General features: G+C 31.4%; 1 protein-coding gene across 1 annotated transcript; it reads left to right on the forward strand.

Annotated features, from left to right (window-relative positions):
- Nucleotides 1-13: 13 nt before the first annotated feature.
- On the forward strand, nt 14-9,769 carry LOC148627570 (protein lin-37 homolog). The gene is made up of 8 exons (XM_088574985.1): nt 14-153; nt 4,582-4,657; nt 5,832-5,879; nt 6,327-6,430; nt 6,655-6,821; nt 7,846-7,968; nt 9,125-9,198; nt 9,436-9,769. The coding sequence occupies exons 1-8, from the start codon at nt 138-140 to the stop codon at nt 9,527-9,529; spliced, it is 702 nt and encodes a 233-aa protein (XP_088431111.1). The 5' UTR covers nt 14-137; the 3' UTR covers nt 9,530-9,769.
- Nucleotides 9,770-10,420: the final 651 nt, after the last annotated feature.

Here is a 10,420-nt window from a genome sequence, read left to right on the forward strand (position 1 = left end):
TTTTATTTTCAGAGCACTGTCCAATCAAAACAGAGCTACCAAAAGCCATTTGGATTAATGGAGAAGATGGCGGAAAATTGAAATATTATTTCATTTGTTGCTGTATGATAATAATGATTGGATCCTAATAATTAAAAATGACATCTGTCAAAGGTTGTTTATCTCTTTATAGACAAAAGACTATTTTATTTTCGCAAACACATTTACAGTAAATGGTTATGGTATGGTCTAAATGTGTAACCCGTGCCCGAACTACTCGTACAACGTAAGAGGTTGGAATTCCGTTCCTCCATACCCCAACCTCTTACTTCCGAGTGCCATATTGCATAATGCTCGTTCCGCCGTTCATTGAAATCGCTGAATTATAGGAAACTATTTTCCATTGAAAACGTTTTGTACAGTTTCTTTACCATTACACGGGAGAAGTTGACTAAAGAAAAACAATGACCTACCTGATGAGAAAATCCAGCAATCCTGGAAATCCTTTGTAAAAGCAGTTAAAATGAACTTCATATTTGGTTTTTAGCTTTTTGAGTGTGTAATTCTGGTTGATAAAATTACATATTTTAAAATTTGCGAAACGAACATATCAAATTAATCAATGAATTGCCTTTACCAACTTTAAGTTCGTTTTGTATTTTGTAAAATTAGTTACCTATTTCAAAATTGCTGGTCATTTTGACAACTGTCTTCATTACAAATGTTTTCTAGGTATTTAACACATTTAGTATTTTTGGCGTTCGATTTCTGGTAGGTTAAACTTCTTTTATGAAAATAAAAAACATGAAGTATTTTAAAACACATGTTTAGCTAATTAACATTTGCGTTGGCTTTCAACATGTCAGATGCTAGCGGTTAGGATGGCACCAAGTCAGAAAATAGCTTGCCAGACAACATTTAGCATTGCTGGAGTAGTACCCAAACCAACTTTTCCCTGTACCCAAATACTATTTTGACAATTTCTTCATTATTACTTGTTATTTCCAGATGAAAGTTGGTACATTGGTACTCATTTGCAAAATGACATGATGGTAAATCGAGAAACAATGATTTGTAAAATGTTTGTTGAAAAAATTGATGTTATTTGAATTTCTGTATTCAAAAGGTCTAAAATGTGTAACCTGAAATTCCTGTAGGCAAAAATCAAAGTCTGGTATTTTTGTTATCTTTGCTAATTCAATGCGTATTTGACATTAGAACATTATAATATTATCAAAATTTTCATTGACGATAAGTTAAAATCGCATCAGACTGTTTATGAGACTGTGTTTCATTCTGGATAAGATCGTATCCATGCTTTACTGGTACGGGGATTGACGATAGGTACGGTGCGGAAATCAAACTCAATCACTTTTTTTTTAAAACAATATCATATCTTTCAAAACTTTACCCGAAGTCTTAACATCTACTTTTTATGATAAGTTATATATGAAAAGGGTAGGAATTTAGTTGCTGTATATGTGATTGGGGTTAAAATTTACAAATTATAGCCTTTAGATTTACACATGGTAATTGATTTAACATCAATTGAATCCTTAAAATTATCAAAGTAAATAAATGATAAGCAGGAAGGGATCCAATTAGCTCAGACATGATAATGTCTTTCGATACAATGTGAAATGTTCTGATCAGTATCCTGTTGTGATATGTAGATACTGATAAACACCATGCATATATATGAATGGGTACATAAATGCATTACGTATATATGAATGGGTGTTGGTTTTTCAGTGTCAGAATATATGATTGGGGTGGGTAAAAATTTTTGGGGCCGCACACCTTTACCCTTTACCAGATAAGTAACCCCCCCTCCCCTGTGACATTACTTATGATATATATAACTAAATTTCAGACCATGGTGAGACAGTGGTATAAATCTGATCAAAACAGATTTATCTATAGTTTTAATGTTATATATTTATATAATTTCTGTTGAATTGAATTGACCTTCGATTTCAACCTTCATTCATGATTTTGATAGTTATTTTTAGTATTTCTATAGAGCTACTGTTTAATGTATATGCTATGTCTCTTGGTGTGAGGTTATGTTTTGATGAAGAAATTAAATCATGGTTGTCCAATTACATTCTGTATTGAATTCTTTGCAGTGTGTAGTGGGTGCACACCGAGAAGAAATGATATTCATCCTCTATGTTCCCACTATCACATGGTTTACAAATACTTTTTTTTTTTCTCTCTATATTTTTGTACTGATCCCTTTCTATTTCTAATGCAAGTGCATTCAAACGAAATTTACTGATAATAGATCTTTCTATTTTAGATTTACATAAATCAATATAAGGGGTCTTTTAGACGGAATAAATATTTTACTGAATAGCTAGTGAGCCTACTAACTTTTGCTTAAATTGATCGTGTAGTCTTTGTTTGATTCTTTTGATATAAAATTGAAGGTTATTAAGTTGTAAGTTAAGATGACAGAACCCAAATTTATTTAGTATATTTTTTACATGGGACATCCACAAGTTGTTGTTTTTAACTTCTCTGAACATTTCGTAGACTAGTGTATCAGGGGAGTTAAGGATATGGTTTAAAAATTTAATTGTATTCAATTGAACTTTTAGATGTAGAGATGTTCTGTTCAGTTCTGCTAAGCATGCAGTGTTTGTAGTTTTACTATTTACTCCAAGGATTTCTTTTATGAATTCCAAATGTAAGTGTATCTCTGTATAAATCACTTGTATGTACTTAAGTATTTCACGTCATTGAGACATTTGTTAAAACATGATTTAATAAAAAGGGGAATATTTGACTGCTAATATGAACAAAAAATGAAAACATTGGATGCAATCATCAAAGAAAAGCCTAAAATGTGTGGTTTTATGTCATAGAGCTATATAGTATGAGGAGGGCAATGGCCTTAAGTACAAGCAAAGTCCCAAGCAAAAGTATCAGGTTCCCTTTTCAACAAATTAGACTTCATACCATGTATCATTTTCATCAGTAATAAGAGAGTTGTTGAAAACTGTCTGACCTTTGGACACATGGACTAGAAATTTGAAGAGGCCAGCAAGAACTGGTTTTGTGCCAGACCGAATTTCTGACAAAGTATTTAGGCATTTGGGGTTATCAAAATCAAATTTGTGTCGGTCCTGAATCCTTTTTTGCTTCAATTTATCATCAAAGAATGCTTATCAAAACTTAAAATTTTCCTGATAAACAAAATCGTAAACAACATTCTGTTACCTGTTGTTCTAATTTACTGATACATGTAGCTTCACGCCAAGCTTGAAAATCGTAAATCAGTCAGTTTCTGGATTTCATGTACTCACCAGTAATATTTGTAATTATTGTATTGTTTATGAAAAACAGCATGGCTTCGTAGCCAATACAGTATGTATCTGACGCAAAACGGGGTAAAAAGAAGCCCTATACCAAAAACTCACGACACCGAAAACAAAGGGTAAAGAAGCCAGTATGAAAAGGAATGGCAGCCTGACAGGACATTGAATGCTAAATGGAAGGACAACTATCCATGGTTACTTTTTGAAAACAACGTAATGCTCAACTGGCAATAATTCAGATGATAGTGATTATGAGTCTGATTTTGATTTTGAACAAAATGAAGCATTAATTTGCTTTTCTTATCTCAAAATACTCTGCATACATGTAGGAGTGATAAAGATGTTTGAATTTTACATGATGACTTTTTTTTAAAAAATAAAATGTCAGTCAGTGTTCAATAAAGTATTGATAAGGTGTTGGTGTTCATAATTTAAAGTTGAATATAAGAGTTATTCAGGAAGTTGATTAAATATTAGAGGCAATTGGCTACTCTTTGTATCAGTGCTATTCTGTTGTTGTCAGTCGACAATGATGTACCAGTAACTTTATATTTTTAGATGTCTAGTTAAGATTTTGTCTAGCCAGCATTTTTTACTATTTCTGAAGCTTTAATGTATCCTGATGTAGTGTTTTGCTTGGACAAAAGTTTCTCAAGAGCCAGTATGATGAATTTTTAGATGAATTTCTATACATTAGAGAGCAAGATTTGCTCACTTATAATACATGTATATAATACTAATTTTGATATCATGATATAAAGTTCTGAATAATGAGCCAGATTAAACCTGAGACATTCCTGAAGAAACATAAATTCATTTCATTAGTCTACCTTGTTATGTTATTTAAATTAAACTTCTAATATGGTTTGAATTGTCCAATTGTCATGGGCTGAATTGTACAGCATCCTGTAAACATTTTGGGGCCATCATGCAATGAGCTATTAATTAAGGCAATTAGTGTTTCTAGTCTATTGTTTTGTTTTTTTACCAGGAAACACTTATATCATAGTGAAATACTCATTTAATAAAATACCTCTGAAATCTAAGAAATTGATAACCAAGCGCTCAAACTTGATAGTCCTGTATACCATGGTGCTTTAAGTGCCAGGGGAGAAGACTCTCACAGTGTGACAAACTTCTTTTCCAGCAAAATTTTTATCATAGATTAGGGAAATACTAATAGTGCTTTCAAAACTAAGGTACACCATAATGATTTTCATCAAGAAACAATATTAATAACAAACATGCAAGTATTAAAGAGGCTTTTTTTCTTTTTCAGGAGTTGCAGAAGTAAACTCAGCAAGAAGTAGACTAGATGCAACACTACAGTTAATGGTTGACAAGAAGGACGAAGGGTATTATAGAATTTTTTTCTTCTATAGATGATGACACATTACTATGTTGAAATACTGTGGTTTAAATAGTTTGTACTAGTACTATCATGTACTGTTTATACATGTAATATTATACATAAAATCAAACTCATCTCATTTGTCAGTCTGACCAAGAAATCCCTTTGCCCAATGCAATTTTACCTTTGATTAATCGTACTCAGATAAATCCCAGTGTTGGCTTACTTGAGGCATTCACTCTGTCCCTCTGTTGCGTGTATTATATAAATTAAGTATTGTCATTAACTGAGTTACCTGTAATTAAAATCTTTGTGTATAATATAAATCAAGTATTGTCTTGAACTGAGTTACCTGTAATTAAAATCTTTGGTTGGTGATGAAAAGGTGTGAAACTTTTATACCATTTTCATTTCTTTACTGGTTTCAACAAAGTGATAATCCTTGTTTGTTTGCCAGTGAACGAATTTAAGGGGATATACTTGCTAAATGCAAGTTGAAATTCAATTTTGCTAGTAGAAATTATTTCCACTTGTTAAAATTTGTAAGTGGAATTCTGTAGGTAATATAGGTATAGTCCAGAAATAACCCAAAAACCATAAATTTAGCAAGTGTAAATTTTCAGTACTTGCCAATTTTAGCTGGTGGAAAAATTTCTGAAATTCGATCCCTGTTTGTTTGTATTGTGATAATCAAGGCATTGATAAGTGTACCAAGTTATAGAAATTGTGAAGTATATATGCAATTCTAATAAATAAGATTCTTTAAGAAACAAATTAGATTTGCTGATATTAGCTGATAGTCTCAAGTCAAAAATGTAATATTTCATATAGAGATGTCTTGGTTTATCAACACTTCTTTAGGACACTTTGAAGAGGGACTCATGCACACTCAGATGGGCAGAGGAACAGAGGTGTTTGAGGGTGATGTCCAACACCCCTACATTTATAACGTGAGGAAATTGTGCCAGATATTGTACATTTGTACACCAAGGCCAAAAATGAACCATTGATTTCTGAAAGCTCATATGGAATATAATAGCTTGGGCTTGTGATGTTTCAAATTTCTTTTTAAAAATGGTGAAACATTCAGTTTACTGTAGTTTGCTTTCCAGGCACTGGACATAATAGTTTTTAGTACCGTAATCATTTTTTTGCATTGTTTCATATTTGTATTGTAGACACATTTCAAGTGATGATGAAAATTCTCAGTCAGAACTTATTTCCAGGTAAGTTCTCTTAAAAAACGACTAATAATAAGCAATGGACCCAAGTATTTTTTCAGGTACTAGTAATTAAGTTATACATGTATTATCTCTTAAAGGTCACTTATTTTCTCCAACATTTTCTTTGAAAATGAAAACTATGTTTCATTTCATTGGTTCATGACTGTGGGATTTCCAATTCACATTTCCTGGGGAAAGTTAAATATAGCCTAGAATAGTACTCAACAGATTTGTACATTCTTCATAATGGTAGAAATTTTTTTATACCAACATATCCAAAGAGAAATGGAAAATTAAAATATTCTGGAGCTCTGATTCAATCCTATTCATCTTAAGATAAAGTTTTTAAAGTCTTCATGTATAACAGAAATGTTATGTATTATTTATAGTGAAACCTCACCAGTCAACAAGTAAACAATCAAATTAACTGTATTAATGTAATACTTATAGTATAACCTCACCAGTGGTGTCACCAAGTAAACGAGCAGCAAATCGATCAGCTAGAAAGAGGAAAAGGAAGGAAGATAACGAATATAGTGATGGGCAGATTCATCGTAAGTCTACACTTATATTTAGAAAAACTCTTGTAGTATAGAAATATATTTAAAATAGTTTTATTCAAGATTTTTGAGTTTTTCCTAAAAAAAAAAGACATACTTAATATCATTTAGCAGTCTGTCCATATTTTTCAACTGAACTTATTTATGGTATGGCCCTCAATATGGATTTTATTTCATGATATCTAGTTTATTACATAAAATATTGTATCTTACTGCAGATCAGTACATTATGAAGCTGTTTGACAGAAGTGTTGATTTAGCTCAATTTGATGAAGAATCACCACTGTATCCTATCTGCCGCTTGTGGTTGAAGAATCAGCCCTACAATAGGGAGCTTAATAACAAATCACCATCACCTGATCCTGATGAACACAGTGATGAAGAGGTATCATTTACTATATAGTGGGTTATTTACACTGGGTGTTAGTTTTGTTGTATTTTAACAGTCTCTCTCAAAACATAAAAATAAATTCCACAAAATATTTACACTGGGCTTTAGTACTTATTAGCGCACCACTTATTATCTGCCTAATTAAGAAATACCCAAATTTTTCATACACTTTTGGTCTCAAAAATGCCAAATTTTATACCCACAATACAGAATGCTGCAAGCATATTAGAATGTTAAATAAAAAAAACTTGGTTTCTGAAGCACATTTATGACATAAAGTGGTGTCCTATTTCTGGGTTCACTTACCTGTATTTATATATTCTTTTTACATATGTTGAACCTCTCTTTCACCTTAGATTCTTACACATTCAATTGTTGTGTATTTTTTATCGTAAAAAATCACTTCTATTGAATTTGGAGGAATTTTGTTTGCACTCACAGTCACTGTTGTCAAAAATCTTTTTTCTTTTTGTTTTTTTTGTAAAAATTAAATTCTGGAGGATAACTCAAAATGTTTTGCATATGACTCAAATGGAACATTGTGATATTGTTACATACATGTACCAGGCATTTTAGAACCCTATTGATTTAAAATATCTTAAATATTTCTTTCTCTAAAATGGGGATGCAACTCAGCTTTTGCACACTGTTGCATTTTGATTTTTATCTTTATTGGTCGTTTTTTCTAAAATGGTAGGAGCCACAAAGCCCAAATTAATTAGGAACCTTCCTTTAGTGGTTGGTAAAATCATATCAAAATTTCAGAACAATTGGTCAACCACAAGTAAAGTTATAGCATAGAAACAAAGTGGCTCCAGATGGCAACTGCCCATAACATTTTACAACTGCAATTTTTTTGCGGTTGTAATAAAATATGTTAAGCTTTTTGTGGTGTATTGTACATTAGTAGCAAAGATGTGGAAGCTTTGAATTTTGAATATACTGCTGTACAGAATATTAGTAGAAATAATATGAAAAAAAACATGTATCTTATTCAGTAAGTGAATTGTATATTTAGGTAGATGGTATACCTAATGTATATAAAATGCCAAAGCCAATAAAATCAGATCCAGATGACACTAGAGACTACAGAATACCAGAAACGTTACCACAAACAGATTCGCCACTTGATATAAATGCCGTAAGTCATTGATTGTTGTTCTATGAGGAGTTACCAGATTCTCTGGAAACTTCAAAGATGCCTTTCTTTACTACACAAAGTTTTGGGGATATAAAGGAATCACCCTGTCTGTCTATCTGTTTGTTCTTCCATCTGTTCACATATCTTGTCCGCACATCTTAACTGCTGGTAGTGTTTTGATAAAATTCCAGAGGAAGGTATGGAATTATATGGAGATGTACATGAAGGAATATAACTTGATAGGGAGATGATCCAACTGAAGGTTTTATCATATGAAAACCCTGTAAGCATACTTCCTTCTAAACCACTCAATGTAGATGTGAATGAAGGAATGGAAGTATTGTCTATTGCCTGTAAAGGGAGATAATCCAACTTCAGGGTGTAACAGAAGGGTATTCTCTTAGTGAATTTGCTTACAGTAATCAGAAATTTAAAAAAAATATGCAACTTACTTCAATTAAACTGGCTTCACTTGTTTTAGATTTTAGTATCATCTGGTAAAGGCAATGTCTCATTAGCTAAAGTTTCTTTCATGTATGAGATATGGAAGTTATGAAGTATAAAAAATTTGCTATTCCACCACTTATTAGACCCTGTTGAAGTTAGAGATCTATCATTTTTTTTAATCTAGATCCATTTCACCCATTGCACCTCACCTTTAGGATTGCATTGAAGCTATTGTATTTCTATTTCAAAAATGATTTTCATTTTCCATATTGAAGTGCATGTATGAAGAATTTCGTTTTAATATTAGTTGACAGTAAATGATAAAGTACTGGTTGTGAAAAAAAAATTTTTTTTTCTGTTTTGAATTAGGAAAAGAGGTGTATGGTATATTGAGTGGTTGGAAAGTTGGTATTATTTAGGAACTGTAACTATACCCTACTGTAGAATTTAACACACTTGTAGGAGCTGTAGTACTTCATGTTACACATTCTGATTCCAAAGTATCTTTCTAACTTAGAACCTATGACAATACTTCTGAATTGCTTAAAATAAGCCATGTTATATTTATACATTTACACATAGATAATGGTGATTTATTGAATTTTTTTTAGTGTAGTAAATTTTGTTGTTTCACATGTGTAAATATCTTGTTTATTGTCCTTTAAATACATCATAATACTTCAAACCAAATTATTTTTTTTTATTAAAGGATCCAGACACTGCCCCACCACCAGAACAGTTATTATTGAATCACATGACAAGATGGAAGGATGTTAGAATGAGGTAAGCTGGAAAAGTAACAAATAAAATGTTTTGATAATCTCAGCTATAGTTTACAAGTTTATTTTTACAAATTTAAAAAAAATTTCATACATGCTTTACACATTAAAAATGTAACACTGGCTATAACCAGTCAGGTTTATTTCCTGCATCATATCCAAACATTTTGGCTCCTTATCAAGTGCTTGATCAATATGACATGAATCATATCTTTTTACCAAGTCATTTATCAAATTTCAGGTGGCGAGATGCTGGATTTCAGAATGAGGCTAGATTTGCAGACAGTATGAACTTGATCAGAGAAATATTTGAAAATCAAATGAAAGATGGATGAAGTGATGATGCATGATTTTATAACTGAGACTTAAAAAATGAAATATTAGTTCATGGTGAATGTATGTGAACTCCAGACAAAAATTGTCAGTCCAATGACATCTAAATTATATGTGCAATACATTACTGAGAATAATTGACATTTTGAGACTACGTTGGAAGTAGGACTTGAATAATGATGTGAAATATTTGAAAATCACAATAAAAAATCATAGGGAGTTGTTTTACCCGATCTAAATAATTTGTTGAACATGAGTAAGTGAACATATTCAACCCCTCTTCCTGTTCAAAAAATTCAGGAGAACATGAATATGATTGTATCTTCTGGTAAAATAAACCTTTGATCCAATTGTGAAGAAAATCCCTCAATCTGTTTTTAAGTTATTTTGTAAAAATGGTACATTTCCAATACTTTTTAGTTCAGAATAATATCTCTGAAATAAAAAAAATCCCATCACAACTTCTTGAGGTGAAAATTATAATTCTGATTTTTCATTACAAATACAGCAGAATTTGTATGGAATTGGCATACATCAAATTTACATTACTGTCTATTTTTAACTAATATTAACAGTTGCAGAACTCTGAAAACTGCTGCTATACCAGTGATACATCGAATCAATAGCAACAAAAATAGTAAATAAGGTCAGAGGTCGAAGTCCTATGAATGTGTTATTAACACACAATATCCTAGTGATATATCTGCATGACAAAGATAAGTTTTAAGGTATACCATTATAAAAATAGTAAATCTTTACAGAGATCACCAAAAGGTCTTTAAGATAACACACATTTAAGGGATATCGAGGGAACCAGGATATGAACGATAATATAAGGAAGAGCATCAAGAGATAATAGCTAGACAGGAAAAATAGACACACACAAGAAACAT

This window comes from Perna viridis, chromosome 1, assembly GCF_037379345.1.
Source record: "Perna viridis isolate PV_CMFRI_1.1 ecotype Kerala chromosome 1, ASM3737934v1, whole genome shotgun sequence".
Lineage (NCBI taxonomy): Eukaryota > Metazoa > Mollusca > Bivalvia > Mytilida > Mytilidae > Perna > Perna viridis.

What these genes read in the sequence shown, in the direction of transcription:
- LOC148627570 (XM_088574985.1), top strand. An exon ending in TAGTGATGGGCAGATTCATC is followed by an intron (nt 6,431 to 6,654) that starts GTAAGTCTACAC and finishes ATCTTACTGCAG; the next exon opens with ATCAGTACATTATGAAGCTG. An exon ending in ATGAACACAGTGATGAAGAG is followed by an intron (nt 6,822 to 7,845) that starts GTATCATTTACT and finishes TTGTATATTTAG; the next exon opens with GTAGATGGTATACCTAATGT.